This window comes from Cryptomeria japonica, chromosome 11 (assembly GCF_030272615.1).
Source record: "Cryptomeria japonica chromosome 11, Sugi_1.0, whole genome shotgun sequence".
Classification (NCBI taxonomy): domain Eukaryota; kingdom Viridiplantae; phylum Streptophyta; class Pinopsida; order Cupressales; family Cupressaceae; genus Cryptomeria; species Cryptomeria japonica.
This window is the reverse complement of record NC_081415.1, coordinates 686,956,149-686,984,121: the sequence shown is the minus strand read 5'-3', so window position 1 is coordinate 686,984,121 and position 27,973 is coordinate 686,956,149. Positions and strand designations below refer to the sequence as shown.

At 36.5% G+C, this 27,973-nt stretch overlaps 1 protein-coding gene across 1 annotated transcript in view; it reads right to left on the bottom strand.

Annotated features, from left to right (window-relative positions):
- LOC131860398 (vegetative cell wall protein gp1-like) overlaps positions 1–22,172 on the bottom strand; it is a 36,861-nt gene extending 14,689 nt beyond the window's left edge. The window contains exon 1 of the mRNA XM_059214805.1: positions 21,993–22,172. Coding sequence (XP_059070788.1) covers positions 21,993–22,172 — 180 coding nt within the window. The remainder of the gene's footprint in view (positions 1–21,992) is intronic.
- Between the last annotated feature and the right edge of the window lie 5,801 nt (positions 22,173–27,973).

Sequence of the window (27,973 nt, the reverse complement as noted above, 5' to 3'; positions counted from 1 at the left end):
CAAATAAGTATGGGATACTCTTGAAAATATCTATGACGGTGATGAGCATGTAAAAAAAGCTAAGGAAGAAAGCCTTAGAGGGAAGTTTGAAGACATGCAGATGGTTGAAGGTGAGACCATTCAATAGTATGGAATAAGAATCAAAACTGTTGTCGAAGATATCAAGAGTGCAGGTGGTAAAATGGAAGATTCCACTGTGGTAAGCAAAGTTCTGAGATCCTTATTACCGGTCTATGCAATAAGGGTTGCTGCTATTCAGGAGTTGAGATCAATAGACAAGACTAAGGCATCCCTAGACTCCATCTTTGCAAAGTCGATAGCCTATGAGCTAAATAGTTTTGATGGCAGTGTTCAAAAGACTGAATCAACTTTTAAAGCTTCTACTGTACCATCCAGAAAAGGAAAAGAAGCTAGCACTAGTGGTGAACCAAGACAGAGCAGAGAAATGGATGATGAGGAGATTCTGATGGCATTTGAAGCTCTTCTTGCCAGGAAACTTCCTAAAGGAACCAATAAATATAGAGGTAAGCTCCCTTTGAAATGCTTTTCTTGTAACCAGATAGGACATATTGCTGTAAACTGTCCTAATGGTGACAACAAGGACAAACCGGAAAGGTTCAAGAAATTCAAAGGAGGAAACCAGAGAAACTGTTTTGTGGCAGTTGATGAAGGTGTCACAGATGAGGAGTTAGAAGATGAAGAAAATGAAGATATTGTGTTTGTTGCTATCAAGGAAGATGTGTCAGACAAGAAGGCTCTTGTCTCCCGCTTTGATAATTCCAATGAGTGGATTATTGACAGTGGCTGTTCTCACCATATGACTGGTGACCAGAGCAAGTTTCCATCCTTGGAAGAGTATGATTGTGGTGTGGTTCGCTTTGGTAATGATGCACTATGTATGGTCAAAGGCAGAAGGTCCATCTCTTTGAATGGAAAGAGTAGTGCTGACAATGTGTATTGGGTTGATGGTCTCAGACACAACCTTCTGAGTGTTGCCCAACTGAATGATAGTGGTCTCACTCTGGAATTCAAGAATGGAGTGTGCAGAATCAAAGGAAAGAATGGTGAATTGGTGGCCACTGGTATGCAGACCAAAGGTAACCTATTTCAACTGAATGCAAATATAAGTACATATCTTGTGGCTAAATTTGATGATAGCTGGATATGGCATAGGAGACTCTACCATGTAAACTTTGATAACATTGTGAAGGCTAGTAAGATCAAGGTAGTTAGAGGGTTGCCGATGCTGAGGAAACTGGAAAATACCTTGTGCAGAGAGTGTCAACTGGGGAAAATGTCTTCCTCAACCTTTAAAGGTAAAACTTTCACTGCTGACAATTTGCTTGATCTTGTGCATACTGATTTGTGTGGTCCTATGAAAACTAGGAGTGTGCAAGGTAAGAGGTACTTCATGATTCTCACTGATGACTACTCAAGAATGATGTGGGTCACATTCTTGAAAGATAAGTTTGAAGCTTTTGTAAAGTTCAAAGCTTTCAGAGCATTAGTGGAGAAGGAAAGCGGTAAAAGGATCAAGTGCCTGAGAACTGATCAAGGAGGGGAATTCACTTCCGGTGAACTCAACAAGTACTGTGAAGAACATGGCATCAAGAGGCAACTGTCTGCCCCCCATACTCCATAGCAGAATGGCCTAGCAGAGAGGAATAATCAGACTGTGGTTGAAGTAGCAAGAACAATGTTGATTCAAGGAAAGGTTGCTCACACCTTTTGGAGAGAAGCAGTGAGCACTACAGTCTACACAATGAACCGGGTACTCATCAAGAAAGGTAAGGATAAAACTCCTTATGAGTATTGGACCGGTAAGACACCCGTGGTTAGCTACTTTAGAGTGTTTGGTAGAAAATGTTACATCAAGAGGAGTGAACACCAGATCAAATTTGATGCGAATTGTGATGAGGGAATATTCCTAGGGTATTCCACCAAGAGCAAAGCTCTCAAGTGTTTCAATAATAGGACTTAGAGAATTATGGAAAGCATCAATGTAAGAGTTGATGAAACCTCTGAGAAAACTGAGGAAACCGACAGTGAGAAAGCGGTAAATGAACCGGTTGTAACCTTCTGGGAACCGGTTGCCAGTCAACCAAGTTCCAGTAACAATGTTCCTACACCGGTAGATATAGATGCTAATACTGATGGAGATGAGGATGAAGAAGAAAAGCAAGAGGAATCTATTAAGACCATTCCTTGGTATGTCAAGCTGAATCATGATCCTAAGCAGATCATAGGAGATAAGGATGTAGGAATCCTTACAAGAAGAAAGGTCAGAGAAAACTCATGTATGATCTCTGAATTTGAGCCTAAATCATTCAAAGAGGCACATAAAGATGAAGACTGGTTCAAAGCAATGGAAGAGGAAGTTGACCAGATAGAGAGAAATGGTACATGGTCTTTGGTACCCAAACCGGAGCATAAAAATGTCATCGGTACCAAATGGGTTTTCAGAAATAAGCTGAATGAGGATGGCACAATGATTAGAAACAAAGCTAGACTGGTGTGTAAAGGATATGCCCAAGAAGAAGGAGAAGACTATGGAGAAACCTTTGCTCCTGTATCCAGATTGGAAGGAGTTCGTATGCTTCTTGCATATGCAGCTTTTAAAGGATTCAAAGTATATCAAATGGATGTAAAATCTGCATTCTTAAATGGTGTGCTTAAAGAGGAGGTGTATATAGAGCAACCAGATGGGTTTGCCCTATCTGAAGACAGTGACATAGTGTGTAGGCTACATAAAGCCTTATATGGTCTAAAGCAGGCACCTAGAGCATGGTATGAACGCCTGCACTCCCATCTTGTGAAGATTGGATTTGAGAGAACAAGCGAAGATAGCAATATCTACTTGAAGTCTGAAGGAGATCAGATCCTAATCTGTGAGGTATTTGTTGATGACATTATCTTTGGTGGAGATGACAAGATGAGTCATGAGTTTGTAGATGAGATGAAGAAAGAGTTTGAGATGTCACTCATAGGGGAGATTAAGTTCTTCATTGGACTATAGATTTAGCAGATGAAAGATGGAATCTTTATCACTCAGTCCAAGTATGTCAAAGAGGTGTTGAAGACCTTTGGCATGGAAGATAGCAAACCAGTTGGTACACCGATGGTGATCAGTTGTAAACTATCCAAAGAGGATGACTCAGCATTGGTTAATGAGAAGGAATACCGATCAATGATTGGTAAGTTGCATTATGTAGTGCATAACATACCAAATATTGCACATGCAGTTGGCATTACTTCAAGGTTCCAGAAAAGTCCAAGAGAATACCACTTGGTTGTAGTCAAGCGGATTCTTAGGAATCTAAAGGGAATGATTGATTATGGATTGTGGTATCCATATAGCAAGGATTTCAACTTGAAAGTATTCATAGATGTTGATTGGGCAGGTAATATGGATGACTGAAAGAGAACAACCGGTGGTGCATTCTTTCTCGGTGGTAGACTAGTCTCATGGATGAGTAAGAAGCAGATTTGTATCTCTCAGTCTACAACGGAAGCAGAGTATGTTGCATCTTTCATGAACTGCACTCAGACAATTTGAAGGAAGCATGTATTAAATGGCTTCAAAGTTCCTATATCTGAACCGGTAAATATTTTGTGACTATAGTAGTGCAATTAACATCTCCAAGAATCCGGTTTTACATTCTAGAACCAAGCACTTTGAGCTTAAGTATCATTTCTTGAGGGAAAAGGTTCAGAACAAAGAGATTGTGATGGAACATGTTTCTAGTAAGGAGCAATTAGCAGACATATTCACCAAGCCTCTCCCAAAGGCTATATTTATGTACTTAAGAGGTGAATTAGGGGTGCTGCCCCTTCAGGAGATAAACTAAAGGTATATGCTCCACATCAGTCAAGTATTGCATAGTCAAATTTTTCTTCAGGATTGATGTGTTGAAGGATGCTACTCCTCAGGGGGAGCAACATAATGGAACAGGGAAGCTTGTGCCTCCACTTTGGCATTGTTGTCAAAGGGGGAGAAGAAGAAAGAAGTGAAGCGGAGAGATACCTGTAGAAATTGGGGGAGAAGAAGTGAAGCAAAGAGATATCTTTGTATATTACCATCAATGCCAAAGGGGGAGATTGTTGGCATTATGTGAACCAGTATGATTACATGATGACATTGTATGTTGTCATTGATGTCAATATGCTAAAGAAGAGAGAACCGGTATAACATTTTGAACTGGTATATGTTCCAAAGTGAAGCAGTGTGTTTGTTCAAGGTGAACCGACATTTGGTAATGGGAACCGGTACATGGAAGCTTTGTATGACTACCGGTTGGTAGTCTCAACTTCAGGGTTTCCGGTTGAAGTACTTCAAGCCTGTGTGACTCAACCGGTGACTTTGTGTGATGAGTTAGCATTGTAACGAAGAACAGATCATGTTTCCATGTTAGCCTTGTGTGCGTGAAGGATCTTGCATGAAGGAGATTGTTCCTATCTACCTCGGGAATGTGCGAAGTCTGTAAATGGTGAAAACACGTGATGGGTTATCAGCCGCCATGAAATCGGTGGAAAATGAACGATGGAGAACGTCTTGAGATTGGTTCAAGACTATTGCATTTAATGCAATATGCTCAACGACCAGGATTGAACAGTTTGAATTGCTTAACCTAACAGGTTTAGGGTTTATGCTACTGACCTATCTGTTTCCTATAAGGTCGATGTTGTGTTTCTTTCTGAGGTTGTTGGCAAAATTTGTGTGTGTGTATCCAAGAGAAGAGATACGTGATTCTTGCCAGACCAGAGGAGAGAAGTGTTACCTGCAGAGTGTAAGTGCAGAAGGTGAAGAGGAGCTAAAGCGGATCTGCATTGGCATTGAGTGCTGTTACCAGATCATTGTAATACCTATTGATCTCTAACCACTTCAACAGTTGGGAAATCCCTTAACAAGGTAGCTTTAATCGACTTACTGTAAATCCTTTAACAGGGTGACTCAAAACCATTGAGTTCTTGAAATCCTCTAACAAGGTAACCTTTAACAGGGTTTAACCCTTAACCGGGTATTCTAGCCATCCCTTAACTGGGTGATCCCTAACAGGACCAGTTCCTAACAGAACCTATTGTATCAGTCTTTAACTAGACAAGACTCCTAACAGAGCAGACTTCTAAAGAGTTCAAAAACAACTTGTGGGTATTCATCCCCACTGTGGTTTTTCCTAGTTGGGTTTCCACGTGAAAAATCTGTGTGTCATGTGTGGTGTTATTCATGTGATGGTTTAAGTGATTTGTGTCTGAAGGTAAATCATGTTGATCTAGCTATTTATATATCTTTGATGATAGATTACCTGTTCATGCACCAGAGTGAAAAGGAAATGAAGTATTAGATTGTATGAAAAGATAAGTGTTAACCGGTTTATGCTTATCTCAGTTATTCTGGGTTTTGCCGATTGTACTCTGTTTAAGACCGGAGTTATTGTTTGTCTGCCAAAGGTCAGTGTCTGTTGACAAACCGGTTTAGGATTGTGTTTTTGTTTGTACTGATTCACCCCCCCCCTGTCAGTACCGGTTTGGTACTATCCGTTCATCATTGAGTTATCATTAACTGTAGGCTACTCTGAGACCTAGAGGACTACATTCTTATTGATGGCTTTGTGTGTTGATTCATCATTGATTCCTATCTTGTTCTAACTCATAAATATCCATTATAACCCCCTTCCCTTATACATTCTGAGACTATATTTGACTGTGAGGCTCTCATCTTATACCTATAACCAATCACATCTCCTATCTTCTCATGCTATGTCAGTCTGCTTATAATACGATCTTTTTGTGTTTTGCTAGTCACTATGTTTTTATTACTGCACAATAGCTTAAGAACATATTACCAACAATGATCAAAGGCTGACATGGTTGTCATACTTTCTTTTATTTGTATTCTCAACTACTCATAGATGACTATCTTTTATCCAAGTCACTGTCTTTTTGTTGATCACTATATCTCTCTGTTTTGATCTAATACAACCATATGCCCTTTACTTATGCTTTTACTTTACTATCATTTTCTATATTTGCTAAAGGAATACTATGTTCATGAACTGAGAGTCATAGGTTTTAAACATCCATGGTATTGTGACTTCTTTATAGGCTGTCCTTTTCATATATGCTTTTATATTCTGAGCTTACTACTCTCCCAAGCCTGTCAAAAGGTTGTGCATAGGTCTCAAAACCTTATCATTATTTTGTGATATGACAGTTATAAGAACATATCTGCTTCTTATTGGCCTTTTGACACTCTTTCATTGAATGCAACTCTAAGAATGGTATTTTTCCACAACAGTGATTGTGTTTTCTTTTGAAGCTTTCATGACTGGTATCCATTCTTATAGTCTAATCACTGTCCAAGACCTATCTTTACTGTCCATCATTGCTCTGTCAGCTAATGATTACCTTGATGGTGATCTTGAAACCTCCCAAGGCTATATTTGTTACTCCTTTATCTCGGGACCCTAGGTGTCTGCTACATTTAGCTCATGATAGTCACTGTAACGTGGTCTTTTCTTTTCATAACAATGAATGCAAATCACTGCGTTATTGACTTCTTCTTTATATAATTGTCAATGTGCACATTATCCTAGGGTATGCAATTTTATAAGCATGTAGCTATTCCTTTCTCTTTGTGCACTGCTAGTGGATATTTAAAGCTTCAAATCTTCTCTAATGCCTGTGACTATAGCTGCCAATCCTTATCACTGTCCTGTTATGACCATAGATCCATAAGGTTGTCAAAGAGTTTCAACAAAATATGATGATTTCCTTCTAATATTGCCATATTTTGCTATTAAATATGATTTTGGAGTGATGAACGTTGTCTCTTCTAAAAATGACTACCTTTTGAAACATGAATTGGATGAATTACCAAGGGTGCGGCTAGCTTTTATGATGATTGTAATCAAACCTTTAGGCACTGGTATTGTTGTATTTGGACCAAATCCTTTGTATGATATTTGTTAGATATTTGATGCTAGATCATGCTCTTGGTAAATAAATAGTTCACTGTCCTTTTGGCCTTAATATTGTCTTTTATTTCACTACTAAAACAATGAATTACATGTGTATATTATTGGTTGTGCTACAAGTTCTCTGCGATAGAGGACTGCCATAAGGAAGATTTGGTCTGATTCTAACTTCTTTGAGGTTGTGCTAGGTTCTCATGGCTGCCATTATCCTCATTTTGATATCATCATTCACTGTTGTGATTTGGTAGATGTCTTCTGTACAATCCTTTGGACTGTATTTTTCTTTGAAGCTCATCTAGAATCTCAAAGGGCTATCATGGAGCTCTGTTTGACCATGATCTTCTTGACTGGAACAAATGTATCTGCAACACACACTTTTAAGAATTTTCTATCAAGTGCCTTGAATTCCATGTGAAAGGACTACATCTCTTACGGGATCATGACCACTATGATGACTACGCCTATCTCTGCTTAATTGAGAATATTGTTTCTGGGTTTGAGGCTCCTTATGCTGTCACTATTGAACTCCTTGGTCATTTCAACTTTGTCTTTACCTTTGGAAATTTCAAGGATACAAAACTTCATTGTAAATCATTTCTTCAAACTCATCTCATGACTGATTCTTAATAACACCTTACTATTAAAACTTGGCTTGTGCTATGATGAACACTGCCTTTTCCTCATCCTCCATCTACCATTCCTTATCACTGTTCTCTGACTTTATTCATATTCGTCTGATTTTGACACTCAATCTTCAATGTCTTTGACAGCACTGGGTTGCTATTCACTGGCCTCTACCTGCAATATTGAGTTGTAGCTTCTACAATGACTGCGACTGTTGTATATGAGCTTTTAGTGGTGCTGAATACTCTTGATAGTGACCAAATCACTATGATTTCTTGAAGATTCTCTACTTTGATAATCACAAAAGCTATAAATATGATAGAGAATATGAAAGAGGCACTTGATCATTATTATCCTTTCTTTTGCAATAGATCTGTATTATGATCTTTGTTTTCTCCTATACCTTAGGCTACTCATGTTATGATGCTTAGTAAAAGTAATGGATTAGTAGCAAGACTCAGACTAAAAAAACCCTTCAAGATTTAAAGAAAACATTACAAGGTCACATCGATAACAAACACTCTTCTTATTACACACTTTTTCTTTGATGTATTCTATCAAAACAATCTTGAGAGGATATCTAAAGGGTTTACAATCAACATCAACCCATGAGAATAGTGATCCAAAAAGAACATGATCTACTAACAAAAATCAAAGGCATATGGAGGAGAACCTGTTAGAGCATGAGCATCAAAGGGTGTGTGACAACTTGCACAGATAAGATTAAGTTCATTTTATTTAAAATGTGCAACAACTTCTTCTCTTTTCTTGGAGTCTCATTCCACGTGCTCTCTGTTTATATTGTTATGTCTTGTTTTCTTGTTGTTATCTTTGAATGAAACTCATCATCTTTGGTGGACATTGGAGAGCTGAAAAGAGGAACTAGGGTTTTATTGCAGTCAAAACTCAAACTTTCCTCCTAGGGTCATGGGCTGAAGTTGAGTTTGGGAAATCAGAAACAACTTAGGTTTGCCTCCCAAAAGAATACTGTGTGAAACTTGAAACCCAAATTTTTTCTAGAACAACAATGAAATTAAACTTTCTATCATAGTTTCCCAAACAATAACACCCCCTATAAATAATAATCTAATTGCAAGCTAAAATCACAACCTCATATGGAACCCAAGAAGCACCATGAAACTTTAGACCTCCTTAGACATCTTCACAACATGCTTATAAGAATGAAACCTTGACTAATATCTTCAATTTGACTCACAACCATCCTAAAAATATGACCAAATGTATCTTATAATAAAAATGCAGACTTTAGGTGACCAATTTAAACTTAAGACTTAAATTGGGTAACAATTATTCCATCTATTTTCTTCATTATTTGTTTACATCTAATTTGTGGTGCAATATTTAATTTTCTATATTTCTACTTCCACTTCCATAACAAAATAGAAGTCTTCTAGATGTACCTTCCCCTAACTACTACTCCCTAATTAATAATGATCATCTCTCAAGAGTCTTAAAGTGTATATATATCAGGTCTTGTAGATGGTGTAAAATTAAGGTTAGGGTTAAATTAAGATAATAAAACCACTAAATGACCTAATTCACCTTTAGATTAAGGAGGAGAGGAATCTAATAGATCTAGCCTTGATAGACCAGAATTTTGATAAGATTTTAGGCTCCTTTGATAGGGCTCTATCCTCCTTGAATTGAATTGTTGAATATTAGGGCAAGATAGTGAACTATTAAAGCAATTTGATAGAAACAATGAGATACAGATGTCGTATGGAGCCACCAGTTCCCAAAACAAGATGATTTGGATATGTTCTCAGAAGTTTGGCCTTATTTTTTGGGACCAAGTAGTATCAATTCGCCATGGTCCTCCGAATTTCTTGTGGTAGAAAGCTAAACATGTTCGTCTCTATGAATCATGTCTATCCTCCTAAATGTAGCTTTGTACCTATTTCTTGCACACAGAAAGAGGGGGGAAATTGTTGGAAATAGGGGTTTGCCTTAAGTCAAACCTTAGTTTTGGATTAACCATGAAATTGAATTGAAAATGTAAATGAAAGGCTACAGTAAAATACTTTCCTTTTGAGGGAAAGGATGAGAATGAATGAAACACTAATGATATACCTTTAATAAAGTTTTGGTTGTCTCCATAAAGGAATTAGGATTTCATGTAGATTGTCTTAATAAAACACAGAACATGAATATCATCTCCAATGCTTGAATCTTGACTTCACTTCTCCTCCAAAGCTTGATAGAAGACTAATTGCTTGCCCACTTGAATTTTCTAGAGTGTAGATCTTGGTTTTGAATTTGTTAGGTTTAAAATGAGAGAGGTAGATCTCCTTTTATACTTGCTTGTCAAAAATAAATTTAAATTTTTGACCTAAGTTGACACGAGATCTAATTTATTGCTCTCACTAGGTGACCATTAAGAGGGGCCAATTTGGGGCCAGATTAGGAGGCCCAAGGTGTATATGCCTTGGTCCTTATTTTGGATCAACACATGGTACGTTCTAGTCCTAATTTGGGACCAAGGCACAATACACCCTGGTCCTATAAATCAGGACTCCAATCAGGGGGTCAAGCTGGAAACATGGTGAGAATGTGAGGTAAATGGGTGGTGTGAGCAGAATTAGTGCTACAATCAGGCCTTGGAGGATGAAATACCAAAGTAAGGCCTAAGTGAGGACAAAATTGTAGGTGAGTACAATTTAGGATGCTACATTTAGCCTCCACTTTAGCAAGAGTATGAGACTAAGCATACTCACGACAAAGTACAAAGGTTTGTATTGAAAGCTTTCATCAAAATATCAAAGAGACAAGACACATTAAGCCCCCAGGGACTTTAGGATCTTACTAATCCAATATTAAGATAAAAGGAATATCATAAGAAAGAGGAAAGAGAGAGAACATGACTGCTAGCCTAGTAAGGTTTTCTTATTATGAGTCATGAAAAAGAAAAATACCAAATTTTAGAGAAAAAGGATTAGTTTGCAAAGTAACGAGTATCGAAACATGTCATGATGTGTGCATAAAGTGTAACATTGAGTGGAGTGTATGCCCCTATGTTAAAGTGATTTCATATGTCTTACTCAGAGAAATTGCTTTAAGGTAGCATGCATCCAAAAGACAAACATGTTACCACAATGAGATGCCCCCAAGAAAGGACAAATCAAAGGATAATGATCACAAAACATAAAACACATAAGGGATCCACTAAATCTGGGGTCATTATGCTCTCATGGTAAATAATGTATATCAAGGATATTTTCATTGAATTGACTTCATCTCCCAAAGGTAGTGGAACCACAAGAACAATGGAAGAAGGGAGCATGTGTCTTTTGAGTAAACATGGAAGAGACCAAAAGAGATCTCAACACTTTGCATCGTTTGCAAGTAGACAACACAAGGGACAACAAATAGAAGAATTTAGATACAAATAGAAGAATGTCACAATAGATTCAACCTCTTCATTACCTTGTACTAATGGAGTAAAAAGGGTCATCCAAAGAGAACCCAACATAACACAAGAACACATCACGTGGGAAACACATCACAAACAAACAAGAGAGGATCTACAACATGAATGAATCTAACCAAGCAAATCATCCACCTCCTAATCTTGTTGAACATTATTTTGAAGGTGGACAAGATGTAAGAGGAGAAACTTCGAGCACAGTAGATAGACCTACTACAAGTTCTAAACAAGTATCATTCTATAATGATGATTCACTTTGTTTGTCACTAGGAGCTAGGGTTAATGCTTTTGAAAAATGTGAAGATAGATCATTATTAACGTCAACAAGCTCATACATATCATTAGAATAGTTTGAATCAACATTGTTAGCATGAACAACATCATCATCTAGATTAATAAAAATAAGATCTCTAACACGAAAAGAGCATGAACCATCATTTTTCTTAAGCATTTTAAATCTTGGTGATTTAGGTCGAACTTCCTCCCTAGGGTTAGGCAAAGGTTGGACAAAGGAGACCAAGTCAACATTTGATGTCTCCGGGTAGGAAATAGTTTGAGAAGCAAGTTCACTAGCCTTAGCACGACGTCTTCATTGGCGCTCTCTCACACAACTATTTCTTTTAGTTTTAGCCGAGGGTTGTGAAGGTTGAGGCTCAATAGACATAGGCTTTGTTTCTTCCTTTGAAGGAGGAGGAATGAGAGAAGGCACATTAGGTTGAGACAAAGAATATGCCAAACCTTTTTCTTTGTAAGACGTAGGAGGTGGGACTACGAAATATATAAGAGGAATAGGTGTGGGAGGGATACTAGGTCCATCATGAGGATGAGAAATAGGCCTAGGATCTCTAGGCTTACTCAAGGATATGATCATCTCATCTTCCACTTTTGATAAGATAGAAGGAGAGCATCGCTTCAAGGCATAAGAGACTCAAGTTGTTTAGGCCAAAATTAATAAAGGGCGAAATTACCATGCTTCACTATGGGTTGGTACATGCTATGATTAATTGTTATGATAGTGCCATTATGAGGAAATTTCAAAATTTATGAATAGTAGAAGGGATCGCTTTCATGGAAGAGAGCTAAGGATGTCCCAACTTCACACGAAATTGATCCAATGTAGGAATGATATCAATTGTCACATCATACCTCAATGGGGAGAGTAATAGAGCCAATAGTAGGGAAAGAGAAACCATCATACATATAAACTATAACATCAGATGTATCATATGTTACTTAATACAACTGTAAAATGTAAAGATATTCTTCTGTGATCATATTCACCATACATTGTGGATCAATGAGAACTCCTCATGAGATTTTGTCTTTGATCTTTGAAATGATATATAATGGGCCATCAGGTGCAACAATAGTCTCACTAGGATCAAAGGTAATGAATAGGTCCTTAGAAGGTGTAGGTTTGTCAACAAGATGCACAAAATTATTAGATTCAATACTAAGGTGATTGGGAGAAAAGGCAAGAGGCTTAGACTCAACAACATTAGTAGAGTGGGAAGGCAAAGGATTGGTGAAGATCTGGATATTTTGATTAGGAGGAGATATGAATTTATTTCCTGTCATTCACACCGGCTATAGATATGGTATTATTATCAATCGTCTTGAATCTTACTCCTTAAAGTATAAAAATTCTCAGTATCATGACTGGGTTAAAGATGATATTGGAAAATGCCTTTGGGATCATGGTAAGATGGTAAAGGTTTGGAGGTATCAATTGGCTTGATGGGAGGAAGTTTCAACATATTATTATTTATCAATATTGACTTTATACTATGCAAAGACTCATAAAGAGGTGTAAATTAATTTCTAAAGTATTTGGATAAAGGGGCCACACCTGATATCATGGTTGCCACTTGAGTATTGATGTTGTCATTTATCTTGAGGTATCCTTTGTTTTGTTTAAACTTCACAAAATATTGTTGATCACTCTCATTCTTATCAACCGGAGCCATTGAAGGAGATGATTCAAATCGACTCGCTTGAAGCTAATAATTATGAAGCATTGCACACAATTGTATGAATGAAGTAAACTCATAAAATAGAAGCTTATCCCTAATGTCTTTTTGTAAATTAGCAATAAAAATTCTTTGAGCATCTTGATTAGGCATAGGATAAGCAATTTGAGAATACAAATGTTTATATCTACCAATAAAATCAGTCACTTTCTCTTTAACTCCTTGTTTATAATAAATCAAATCAGTCAAAGTAAATTTAGGACCAATATTATTGTGAAATTGTTGAATGAAAGAATTAGCTAATGGTTGAAATGATGTAATAGAATAAGGAGACAAAGAAAAATACCATTGCAAAGCTTTATCCCTAGAGGTTCAAGTAAACAATTAAGTCTTTGGTCATGAGAAAAGTCACTACACAAAGTTTGAGATACTTTCACATGAGTCAAGGGGTTTCCTTTTCCATTGTACAACTCTAATTGAGGGACTTCCATATACTTAGGAGGGACAACATAGACAATGTCATTGGATAATGGGCTCGCTACATCATATGTGGACACATTAAACTTGGATTGGGTAATGGAAGCCAATTGTTCTTGTAGGGATGTAACAGTTTGGGCAAGGTTGTTAATGGTTTCTTTGGTGGATGGATTGAAATTGGACATATTGAATTGTGATGGAGGAGCAAAATTGTTGTATGTAGGTGGAGGTTGAGAGTAAGGAGGTGGAACACTATGATATGTGGGTATATGAGATGATTGAGATACAAATGGAAGACTCACAGAAGGAGGGGTATAAGAATATTGATTAACGAGATTGCCCCCATGACTAACATGTGTAGGATTAACATTTTGTGTGGAAGTAGTCACGATAAAAGATGTAAATGTAGGGACAGTAGTCAAGGATATAGGCATAGGAATAGAATGCTTGGCTTGACTAGTGGGTTGAGAATAACCAAGGACTTCAACACAACTTTTAATAGGCATGATATTAGTGTCAACAATATGAGCAAGACCACGCAACAAATCAACACCAATTTTATCACTTTGCACCATTCTTTTTAATCCTTCAATCAATGGGATTGCCTCACTTTCCGGGTATTTTTGACTCATCCATTGTTTCAGATTTTTAAATTCATTGTCAATCTTCTCCAATTGGGCAACGGTAACCCTAGTTAGTGTTTCATCCTCATCATGCGAATTATGAAGAGAATGGGATAAATTACATCATTTGTTGGATTAGAGGAAGCACCGACATTCTCATGAAATAAGTTATCCAAATTATGCTCCATATCCTTAGTAATTAAACCTTAATTCTACAACTTCTTCTCATGAGAATATTGTAGGTAGGATTAATGACAACAAAACTCATGCACAAAGGAGGGAAATTTGAATGCACAAATTAAAAATTGTGATTGAGCAATGCAAATTTTTGTAAAAGTGATTGATTAACCAATTAATTAAGCACATTGATTTGTGAATTTGAAAGATAAATACTTCTAAATCATAACATAGCATGTTATAAAGATCAGATCTGAAAATAAACTTGAAAAATTATGCAACCTGCAAGTGAATTTTAGAATTATAAATTAGGGTTTTTGTGAATTTGACCTCTAAATTTATCTAATTTAATTGAAAATGAGATCTATGAGTGCAAATTTAAAATTTAAAATGTATAAACAATCAGATCTAAGACCACAAATTAGAAATTAAGGTGCAAGAAGTCGAGTTTGCCAAAATGTAGATGGTGTAAAATTAGGGTTAGGGTTAAATTAAAATAATAAAACCATTAAATTAAGATTTTGATCAGATTCTAGTCTCCTTTGATAGGGCTCTATCCCCCTTGAATTGAATTGAATTGAATTGAATTATTGAAGATTAGGGCAAGATAGTGAACTATTGAAGCAATTTGATAGAAGCAATGAGCTACAAATGTCATACAGAGCTACCAACCTCGATCTAAGCAGAAGAAGATGATTCAGATCTATTCCAAGAAGTTTTGCTTGATTTTTTGAGACTAGGTAGTATAAATTTTCCATGGTCCTCTAAATTTCTCGTTGTCGAAAGCTAAACCTGTTCGCCTCTATGAATCCTATCGGTCCTCCTGAACACAACTTTGTAACTATTTTCTGCACACAAAAAAAGGGGGAAATTATTGGGAATAGGAGTCTGCCTTAGGTCAAACCCCAATTTTTGAATTAACCATAAAATTGAAATGAAAATGTAAATGAAAGACAACATAGTAAAATACTTTCCTTTTGAGGGAAAGAATGAGAGTGAATGAAACACTAATGATGTACCTTTTGTCTCCACAAAGGAATTAGGGTTTCATGTAGATTGTCTTCATAAAACATAGAACATGAATGTCATCTCCAATGCTTGATAGAAGATTGATTCCTTTCTCACTTGAATTTGCTTGAGTGTAGATCTTGATTTTGAATTTGTTAGGTTTAAAAAGAGGGGTAGATCTTTTATACATGCTTGTCAAAAATCAAATTAAATTTCGAAGAAAACATGAGATCTAATTTCCCTCTCACACTAGGTGATCGTTAAGAGGAGCCAATTTGGGGCTAGATTAGGAGGCCCAAAGCATATACGCCTTGGTCTTGATTTTGGACTAGGGCGTGGTACGTCCTGGTCTTGATTTGGGACCAGGGTGTGTTATGCCCCGGTCCTACAAATTAGGATTCCAATTAGGTGGTCAAGCTGGAAATGTGGTGAGAATGTGACGTAAATGGGTGGTGTTAGCAGAATCAATGTTGCAATTACGCCTTGGAGGACAAAATGCCAAAGTGAGGCCTAAGTGAGGACAAAATTGTAGGCATCCAAACACTAGAAATGATTCACGTTGACCTTCCCTGGGTTCCAGGTTCAATTGTTAGTGTAACATGTGCATTGGCCCCAATTGCTTGAATAAGGTCTAAAATTAGATGTGGATGGGTGCAAACCCATCTAAAGTTTGTGTAGCTCCATATCCACTGTGTGATCCATTACATAGGCTTTGCAAGGTTCATTAACATTCTGCATGCTTTGTCCTTTAGGTCCAGTCTCTGATTCTCCGAGATTCTCCTTCATTGTCAATAAAGACATACAAATCATTTTTTTGGTCAAGGTCAAGGATTAGCCAAAATCATGACCAAATCCAATCTGGAAGTTCCTCAGGTAATAGATGAAAAAATTCCTAAATGAAAGAATGTAGATTACATTCTTCTCCCTGCTATAAGGACATTGTTTAATACTTGCAAATGAGTACTTTCAAGTTGCAATATATTAAGCATGCCATATTGCAAGTTGATTTATACTAGAAAAATATAGATGGAGACTTGTTGAAATGTGTGGATGAGGAACAAGCTTCTAAAATAATAAGAGAGATGCATAGTGGAAGTTGTGGAGGTCATTCTATAGCCAAAACAACCACTCATAAAATTCTTAGCTTGAGATACTAATGACCATCACTTTTTGCTGGTACATAGAATATGGTAAGAAAATGTCACATGTGCCAAAAAAATTCAGGCAACCTAAAGTATTATGGAGCATTTCCCTTGAGAATAATCTTTATGGAGACCCCTTTCCAACAATGGGGTATTTATTTTATTAGAGATATTGTTGAAAATTCCAATGGAGGCTTCAAATGGATCCTAGTTGTCACTATTTATTTTAACAAATAGATAGTAATATGTAATGCAATGTGTTTAGGGTCTAAAAAAATTATTAATTTTTCTGATGACCATGGGATAAATTTATCATATTCTTCCCCTTATCATCCACAAGAAAAAGGATAGGTTGAGTCAAGAATTAAAAGATTGATGGAGATTATAAGGTGAATGATAGGAAAAAACCAAAAATCACAAGATACAAAACTGAAAATGGCACTGTGGGCTGATAGATTTACACAAGAAAATCCCCATATGAACTAGTATACAGATTGGATGCTAGAATGCCCATAAACAACTTGTTGTCAATCTACCACTTTATTCAAGATCATGATGAAGATATTGAGGATACTATGATTTTCAAAATCAACCAATTGACTGAACTTGATGAATCAAGGAGATCAACATTGAAGATAAATATCAAACAACAATAGCAGGTCAAATATCTATTTGATTAAAAAACATTATATAAAAAATTTCAAATTGATGATCTTGTGTTAATGTGGAATACCAAAGTTCATGGCAAAAGTAAACATGAAAAGTTTTATCTCTATTGATTTGTCCATTTGTGATCAACAATACTCATGATGAAAATTCTTATTTGGTACAAAACATGAGATCTAAAATTTAGGAATTGCCATTGCATGGACAACTCTTGAAACTCTATTTTGCTTAAAACAACTTTTTCCCATGCACAATGTATTTTATGAATTTTTTTGTAGAATTCATTTTGATTTGTTTGTTTTTTTCTTTCTTGGTTTGCCTTTCTCAAAGATTTTTGGATCCTCTCCCTTTTTTTTTTAAAACATGCATCCCAAACTAAAACCTAGAGCTTATTAAGATCTTAGAATTTTTTCTACATATACAATAAGGTTTTTTGTTTGCCCTATAGTTTTAAAACCCAAAAACCTTTCATGGCTTTGTTGCTTTTCATTCTAATTTTGACATTAACTTGATTGTATTATTTGGTTGCTTTAAGTTACAAGTTATGCCATTATGATCATCGAATTATCAACTCCTTTTCCCTGGTAATAATATATTGCTATCGTCACCTATGCAATGCAAATAACTAAATTCATTTCGTTAGTGCCCCTGATAATCCCTGCCTTATTCTTAGTTGGTGCCAGATGTTGATCTGTCATTAAAGCACATGCTTTAGGCTTATCGTAATCTCTTGATTGTCAAGAAAGGGAAGACCTGCGATGCTTCGAAATGAAGATATATCATCATGTCAGAGTGAGCTTGTGCTCTTCAAAGATTCTTGGTCGTGAGTTAACTCCAACTATGTGCCATGTTGCTTCAAGTGGTGATTTCTAGTTGGTATCGCATGCTTTTGAAGAATGTACCTTGGTGAAGTTGCGACACTGTGAGAAATTTGGATATGTGTCCTAAACCCCATCAATTCTCTTAGCTCTCCTCAAGCATCAGCTTGCAAAGTTGGATCCATGTGGTGGCATATCACTCATTCTTTGTGTATCACAAGTTATAAGGTGGATCCAACTAAGAATGTGGTGGTGTGATAGATTAACGCATATCCTTGTCAGTTCCACATGGGCATACATAACTGTCTTTGTTCAAAAGAAGCCTCTGGTCATGTGGATCCATAATGCAAACATGTAACGTAGCTTTTTGCATGGAGATTTTGGATTGATCAAATACTTTTAATGTACCACATCTCTTGAGAAAAGGATTTTCAAATCTGTTCAGAGAGAATGCTCGTTGTTGATTCTACCTACGCCATCTCAGATAAAGAGTCAACATTCAAACAAGGGAAACAACTAATTGTGAACACTATTCACACGAAAGAGTAGTAATGGTGGAACTGGTTGATATTTGTCCAATTTATCAATGATTTTGCCCAATAAATAGTGCATTATTGTCACCACGATGCATCATTTTACAACGTGTGAAGAACTTGGGTGAATTCATTGTTTCTCGTCAACTCAAGAGCAGACTAGAGTTTTCATGCAATAATCAAGTAGCTCTATTTTCAAGCTATACTGCATGATTTTTTGTTTTTAATTTGCTCTTGTACTTCTAGATTTTGTATAACTACAAGGAAAAAAAAAGTGGGAAAAATGTGTTAAGAGTTCTTTAATTATCAAACCTTAGTTATATTTAGAAACCCTAGTTCCGAAAAATTAAACAATTGAGTCAAACTAGCTCTCAACCCTCATCATCAAAAAGGCCTTTAGATGAAGAACTTATGGTTCAACTGTATGGCTCCTCTAGAAGAGAAATGCACACCCAAAAGTTAGGAATCATGTTAGACAAATTAATAGACAACAAAGATTGCAGAGACACAAACATTCTTGTTATGTCATTGGGTGGGTAGTTTTCGAGCACTAGTACAAGAAAAGGTCACGCAATCCTATTTCAAATGCTTGGGTTCTATATTTGGAAAAAGATAATGGTACCAAGTGTGTTTAAAAATGTATACCTTGTCAAAGTTGTGTCACAAAATTATGATGAGAAGAGCAAGATTGTAAGGGCTAAGAATGGTGGTGAACTAATAAGCATCAATAAATCATTCACTTCTAAGGTCTTTGGCCTAACTTTGGCTATCAACAGTGCTGTTAATTTTGAATTCTTCAATGAGGAGTATGAGAGGAAGAGATTTGGTTATAGAGTTCTATGGTTACCTAAGCATAAGTTTAGAGGATGATAAGATGCTTGTGAGAATTCCCCAACAAGAAACAAAGCCCTTCAATATTGATCAATTTGAGGATTACTTAATTAAGACTTATTACACACAATGTCAAGTATTAGGGTTGATGAAATAACAAATATGGAAATTCCCTTGATGATGATGGTTGTTGATATTTATAATTCGATGATAAATAGGGAGTTTGAATTTGGGTAATGGCCCCAACTACTAATAAGCCTAGAGTAGCAAAGAGCATAAAAGATTTAACTAGTATCCTTATTGTAAAAAGGTTGTTAGATATCACATCTCCCCAAGAGATATCCCTTGCAATTCACATAACAATATTCAATGGAATGACAACTAAGAAGCTTCAAGCAAACTTTGGCAAGTTGCAAGATGACCACATCAAGCTAACGACATAATATAACGAAGTATAATCATTAAGATCATCACCCACACGCATTGCATTGCCAAATGTTTCCACTCCTATCTCAAAAAACTTATCAATATAGGAAAAGAAAGCAATTGCATCAAGAATCAAAGAGTTAAAGAAATAGTTGTAGGAAGCTGAGTAGAAGGGCAAAGGGGTAACCAATTTGGTTGATGATCTGATAGGCCATAGGTTTTCTAAGATTATAAGATTGTGGACACGTGGGAGGATCATTCCAACTTGAAAGATTCATATGTTAAGTATATGCAAGATCATTGAATTTTAGAAGGAATACAAAATAGGTGGATTCCTAGAGCTTCAACCATGCAACAGGTTTAAAAGTGTGCAAGGTTTGATCCTAGTATCCTAGATAATATTGTTATGACCAATTAAATGATAATTGTCTTAGAAGAATTTGTTTCATACATGAGAAGGTTGAACCAATAGATAAAAGGCAAGTTGCAAATATTCAAGAGCACTGAGAAGAAGATTATTCCTAGCATTTTGGATATCAATGGGATTATCAAACCACTAGAGCAATGCAAAAGTGAATTTGAAAGAGTGGTGCCTACTTTGTCCTCATTCATATGTGCTAATGAAGAATTAGATATTAATCCCTTAAATATCACAATGGTCGTTTGCATTAAAAAAAATATTGGATAATTTTCATGAGGAAACAAAGGTAATTTTGGATGCCAAATACATTGTTCACACTTATAGGGTAACAAAATTACTTTCATTTCAGTGGCCTATAGAGAAATTTTATGCATCATGGACAGAAAAATATAATGAATAAATGCATATTTGTATTTCAATTGGTCATCAGGATTTAAGATCAACATTCCACTCAGCAGATGATAGTTCAAATGACAACTTTAGGAATCTTCAACAATATTACAGGGGTACAACCCTTTTGGTTCAGCTTTTATGGGCTTAATCTCCACTTGGGTCCAAAATATGTGAAAAGGAACTAGTAAATGTAACATAAGTCACATGAGTCATGTGACTTGATTCTTGAGCCTACATTCTTACCTTTTTTATAAAAGACACTTAGGTTTCATTTGTAAAGGTTTCTGGAAATTTTTTAATCGGGCAAACACTAGGTTAGAAAAGTCAAATTTCTCTAAGTAATAGGAAAGGTAAGTCTGTGAATGAATTTTTTTGTAACAACAATTTTCAACTCAATTGCAAGATATGAATAGTGTGTATCTATGTGAAATTGTCTCCCTAATGTATACAACAATCTCTTATGAATGAAATGACCAAGGATTTATAAGTTCGTCCCTACTAATTTCTTGTATTGCATGTTTTGTTTAATGCTTCTATTCAAATAATAGATTAATTGCTTTAAATGAAATGTGAAATATAATACAATAGGGATTGATAAGAAGAATTGTAGTAGATTCCTATTGTAAGACATTAATGCAACCAGTCTGTTGAATTGAATTTATTTGTTGAAAAGAGGCCTTCATAGAATCTTGTTTGACCTTGTTACCTTGATAAGACATTGATCCAGGCATTTTGTTTTGTTTATTGTCCTGAATATGTTTTTTATTAAGGAAAAACAAGTTTTAAGGGACCCAAAACCCACTTACATAGCGAAAAGAAAAGCATTAGAGAAGCAAGAGAGGACAAAATGAAGAAAGAAAGGCTGCAAAAGAACAACACAAAGGACAATGACCAGAGAAAAGAATTGCAAAAGACCAGCGAGAAACTAGCACACCTAAAACAAAACTAGAACATTTAGGTGAAAATATTTATGGTCTCCTCAGCATCCTTGACAAGCATCATCATCGCATTTGCTACCTTTTTAAGGTATTTTCTTTCATGCACCTGTTGATTACCTTTAGTCTTCAGCTCCAACTCTTTAGCATTTTGCCTAGTTCCATGTCTGGAAGAATGCTAAACAGAGTTAGAACTCGACTCATCATCAACAATCACAATGTCTTTGTTCTTCTTATCCTTCTTTAGGCATGCAACCAACGCATTCATATTTTAGGAAGACACCTTCAACACAGCCAAAAAATGCTCCATGAATTTCCTTAGAGCACTCTCAGTTTTTTGAATCCTGTTGTTTATCAGTTCATAATTAGACTCACCCTTTTCTTTGAGAGCCCTCACCACATCCTCCAGGTGCTTCAAATCTCCCTTTATGATCTCACCTTCCGACCAGTCATGAATTTCTTTTTCATCCTTTGCTTCACTATTATCCTCAGAATTTTCCTCTTTTCTTTTATCATTAATATCCTTAACCAAATTATCAATTTTAAGCTCCAACTCTCTCTGTTTTTCCTGAATGTTGGTAATATTATCAACCACCCACTTCTGGAAATTAAACATTTCCAGAGAGCTATTTCTAACAACATTCAAAATAGTATCCACATCCTCCATGTCCTGGGTAGAATCCTCAGACCTAGGGTTGCCCTCCTCCATATTATTCGGAACCTCATCCCTGTTGTCTGTATCATAGGGACTCTCCTTCTCCTTTGACTCATCAAAATCCTCTTTACCCTACTCATTATCCTTGTCTCCTTTCTCACCCTCCACCTCCTTCTCCTGCTCATGCTTCGCCTCCTTTTCCACCTCCTTGTCCTACTCCTGCTCGGGATCAATCGTCTCTTCAGCGTCTTCTTCAGGTTTCTTACTAACCCTTGAATTATTTTTAGGGGGAGGATTGGTAGAATCCTCATCAGAATCAGAACTGTAATAATCCTCAGAGACATGGGCATTCTCCACAAAGGGATCATCCTTATTAGCCTTAACTTTATCCTTAAGATACTCATAAATTAATAGAATAAGACTTTGGTGGGCAATGGGGTAGGAATTGGGTTTCTTAGCATGGTCAGCTAGACTGTCATTAAGGGAGGAGGCCAGATAGAAGGGCAATGATATCTTAGAGCCATGGCGAAAGTGATTAAGGATAACAAAGTGATAATTATAGACTTTCGAAAACCTGCCATCAATAGTAAGATACTCCATTAACACTTTCAACATTTTCTGCCAAAAGGAGTTTACTTGGTTAGGAAGATAATAGGAAATATTATCCTTTTTGGCAAGGCGAACCCTTTCTTCTTCGTTCTTGGGAAAAAATTTGATGGCTTCCACTGAGAACTTAGGATCTCTATAAAACTTGATGTCGTCCTTCTGCAAACCAATCACGTCAGCCACCAAATCTTCATCCACTCTCTAGGTTTGACTAAACAGAGTAACTCTGTTATTTTTCCAACCCTTGGAAAAACCACAGGAAATGGACTTCTTGCTCCCATGCAATTTCTCCATATAATCAGTGAAGCCATTTTTATGTAGCCTTCTCCAAATTTTCATTTCACCCTTCCAACTATCACAACTAGTGGGCTCATTACTGTTGAGATTTCCACCCATAATGTAGAAGCTGTTCAAATTGAAACCCTCAGGGGAGCACAAACTAACCAGATGCTGAAGAACAGAGAAGCTAGAATTGAAAACCAAGGTAATTTTCTTGTTTTTCAAGTAGCCCTTTAAAACATGTAAATTAACCCAATACTTAATATGATAAGGCCCTTCACACCTATACTCATTAGCACAACACCTAAGATAGGTCATCATCTGACAATCCACCTCACTCCAAACTCTATCATTGAAGTCCGAACCAAAAAGGGTAATAATGAGATTAATATGTACCATTGATCCTATCATAAAATAATTGCTCTTGGACTTTGTTCTTACATGATGACTCTCCTATATAATTAGCATCTTCTACTAAAATGAACCCCTCATTGGCTAACAAATCGACTACCCTATTACCTTCCCTAAAGGTATGGGTAATAACCACACTATCACAGGAATCTAACATTTTTTTTGCCATATCAATGATATTTTGGATATTCCAAGAAGGGGAACTAATACCTTTAATAGCCTGAATTATATTAAGGGAATCCCCCTCCAGCCAATTTTTTAAAAAATTGAAACCCTGAGCAAGTTGAAGACATTTTAACATTGACAGAGCTTTTGCAACATGGTTGTTTTGAATTCCAAAGGGAGACGCAATCGCAGCAACACAAAAGCCATAAGAGTTTCTGATAAGACATCCCCCACCAGCATTACCCAGATTTCCTTTAGCTGCACCATCAAAGTTCACCTTCACCCAATCATGAGGAGGGAACCTCCAAACCACATTATCTCTTCTACTCTTCAGAACAGACTTCCAAACCTTATTCATTAATTTCCATTCTGTTAGAATCCTTTTCTCATTATCATTCATATCAATATAACTACACTGCTTGTTTCTTTTGTGAATGGTGTTGATGTTTTCTTTAATAGCCCTACAAATCTTTTCATAGACCACCTGAGAAGAACACTTAGTCTCCCTAAAAATTCTATTGTTTCTCTCCTTCCAAATATGCCAATAGGTCATAGGAAGAAGAAAGGACCAAAGGGTCTTGATGATGGGAATCTGGGTAGGGAAAATCCAATGCCAAAGGACTTTCTTAAAACGATTCTGCATCACCCAATCAACTTTCCATTGCGTCTAGACTTTACCCCAGATTTACCAGGTAAAAGAATAATGAATAAACAAATGATCCACAGACTCAGCCTCTTTCTGACATAACTCACACCTATTAGGGATCATAAATCCTCTTCTAACCAGGTTATCAATAGTGATAATCTTGTTATGAATTGCAACCCAAAAAAACATATTAACTTTAGGAATGAGGAATCGATTCCAAACTTTAGTCCTATAGGGTTACAAGCCTAAGTTGTTATCTTTTTGTAAGAAGAAGCAATAGTCAAATTAACCCTAGGATTACTCTTCCATAAGAAGACATCATCTAATTCTTTGCTGACAGAAAAGGACAACAAATCATGATGGAGTGAAGAAAATCTAGCATAAACAACATCAAGTCTAACCCATTTATTCTCCTCCCAATAATTACAGACCATAGAACCAAACCTCCTTTTAGAATCTTCAATGGTTTGACTGCAATCCTGGTTTAAAAGAGGCTCATCTTTGATCTAGACATCCTCCCAAAATCTGATTTTGTTACCTTTGCCAATGACCCAGCGAACTTCAACTTTAGCAACTTTAATAGATTTTATCATACTATTCCAAATAAAAGATCCTGCAGGGATATCTTCAATATAGAGAAGGGAATGAATGGGATGATTATGGATGTATCTATCAAACCACACCCTACTCCAATCTCTCTTAATACCATAGGCCCTCCAAACCTATTTGGCTAACAAAGCTTTATTGAAAGGTTTAAGGGATTTGATACCTAACCCCCTACTACTTTTAGGACCACAAAATTTATCCCAAGCAACCAAAGCAATACTTTTCTTATCTTCCACATCAGACCAAAGAAATATTTTCTGAATTCTTTCTAACGCTTCTGCAAATTTGACCGGTATACTAAACAAACTAAGAGCAAAAACATGTAGATTCTAAAGGGTAGCTTGAAGAAGCTGGAGCTTACCAACCTGCAAAAACATAGAGCTTTTCCATCTAGTCATTTTTTTGTTGAACTTATCAATCAAATAATTCTAGAAAGAGTTTGGAGGAGCCAAACCAAGAGGGAGGCCCAAATAAGTAGAGGGGAGCAACTCAATCTTACAGCCAATTATGTTAGAAATCCTCTACTGCCTCAACAAGGGAGTGTCGATGAAGTAAATAGCATATTTCTCCTAGTTAACCTGCTGGCCGGTACCAAGGGAATATGAGCTGAGAGCATTTTTGAAGGTAGAGGCTTCACTCACAGAAGAGTATCCCAATAATATAGTATCATCAACAAACTGTCGATAAGTGCATAAGAAATTAGCTGAAGAGGGTTGCAACCCTTTGATGATCCTTTTCTCCTTCAATATTTGAATCAATCTACTTAAACATTCTGCCAAAATAGCGAAAAGAATAGGAGAGATAGGATCTCCTTGCCTGAGACCCCTTGAAGACTTGAAAATCTGGAAGGAGATCCATTAACAAGAATAGAAAAATTCGGCGTAGATATCAACTCTTTAGTGATTTTGATAACCTTCTCATCAAATCCAAAGGCTTCCATGATCCTAAAAAGAACTTTCCATTCAACCCTATCATAGGCTTTTGCCAAATCTAGCTTTATGAGGAATCCCTCTTTGTTTGCAACATTAAGAGAATGGTTATTCTCATGCACAAGAATTATAGTCCAAAATATGCCTACCTGGGACAAATCCTTTTTGCTCCTCAGAGATAACAAGAGGAAGAACAACCAACAATCTAGCAGTAAGGACTTTTGAGATTATCTTGTAAAAATAATTGCATAGACTTATTGGCCTAAACTTACCCATAGAATCATCTCCAGCCACCTTAGGAATTAGAGCAATGACGGTAGAGTTGATTTCTTTAAGAATTCTTCTAGAACCAAATAATTCTTTGACAACATTGACTACATCAGCCCCAACAATGTGCCAATATTCCTAAAACAAAAACATGGGGAATCCATCCAGGCCAGGTGCCTTATCCCCTTGGAAGGAGAAAACAACTCTTTTAATTTCATCAACTAAGGGGATGGCAGATAAAATCCTATTCTGATTAGGTCCAATAATCTTAGGAATATTTTCAACCAGATCTTGTTGCTTAACAAGGTCAAGTTCCTTGCTACCAATCAGAAGGTTAGAGAAGAACCTTACAACTTCATCAGCTATATCATAATCTTTGACAAGAATTTTATCATTAATAATCAATCTGGAAATTCTACTTGCTGCTTTATGCTTCATTGATGTCATATGAAAGAATTTAGTATTTTTGTCACTAGCCTCTAACCAAATTACCCTAGATCTTTGCCTCCAGTAAATTTCTTCTCTTGAAATAATACTGTATAATTTGGCTAGAACCTCATCTTCTTTAGCCTTGGGGACATTCTTATAACCATGTTTTTGAATAGAATTTTGAATCTATTCTAATTCCTCCTTGAGCTTTCTCTTAGATTCAAAATATCCCCAAAAACCTTTTTATTCCAAACCTTGATGTTATCTTTGATATTTCTTAACTTTTTAGAAACTTTGAACATGGTAGAACCATCCACAGTTATATTCCACCATTTGGAAATGGAAGCTTCCAAGGAAGGGTGTGAGATCCACATTTTTCAAACCGGAAGGGAAAGCAACGTTTGCCCTTAATAGAATCAACAACAAAAGAAATTGGATAATGGTTTGATCCAATTCTGTTAATAACAGATAGAGAGCATCTATACTTAAGGACCCAGTCAGGAGTAATAAGAGATCTATCAAGCCTTACCTGAATAAGTTCTCCTCCATCCCTTTGATTAGACCAAGTGTAGGAAGCTCTAGAAAGGTCAATGTCAATGAGGGCATTGGCATTGATAAAGTCCATAAGATCAATCCTGCTATCTAGTTGATCTTGGGTTCCACCAAATTTTTCAATCTCCTGTAGAGGACCATTGAAATCTCCCATCAAAAGCCAACTATCCTGAGAAAAAGTCCCTCTTTTCTGTTGGATTTTGTCCCAAAACTTGCTCCGAGCAGCTTTAGATTTGGGAGCATAAATGTTGGTAACCACCCAGTCTTGTCCTTCAGAAATGCATTTGACTCTCATAGAAAAGATATTACCATCTTCATCAATTATATCTCCATCAATAGTTTTCTTATTCCAAAATATGGCAACCCCACCTGACGCTCCATTAGAACTACAACCACATACACCCCCAAGTTTAAAGAATTTTAATTTTTCAACTTTTTCCTTAATCATTTTAGTTTCCTGAACTAGGATAATGTCCGTCTTATGATCTCTGATAAAATCGTGAGCACGTCCTGCTTATGGAGACCATTTAGGCCTCTAATGTTCCAAAAGATTACCTTCATTTAGAAACCTGGGAGCAGGATTCCTGAATGGTTCACTACCTTCCATCAGCTATATTTTTTTTCTCTCCTGGTCCCTATGCTACTTCATAGTTTTGCGCCCCTGTGGAGATTTGGAAAGTCCAATATCCGCCTTAGATCTGGTTCTAGTTTTAACCCCATTAGTACACCCTGTTTTCTTGTTTTTCTTTTTTCCCACTTCTATTAACTCTTCATCTTCTTCATTTTTATATGCAAACTTCTTACTATTCCAAGGTTCTCCTTTTCGCTGAGATGAGGTGGGCGAATTGGTCCCAAATTTTTGGAATAGAGAGTTAAGTTTAACCTGCGGCGATCTAAACTGGGTCTTTTCTTCAAAGATTACATCTGGAACTTCAGAGTCCTTTGAACACACTTTATTACATTCC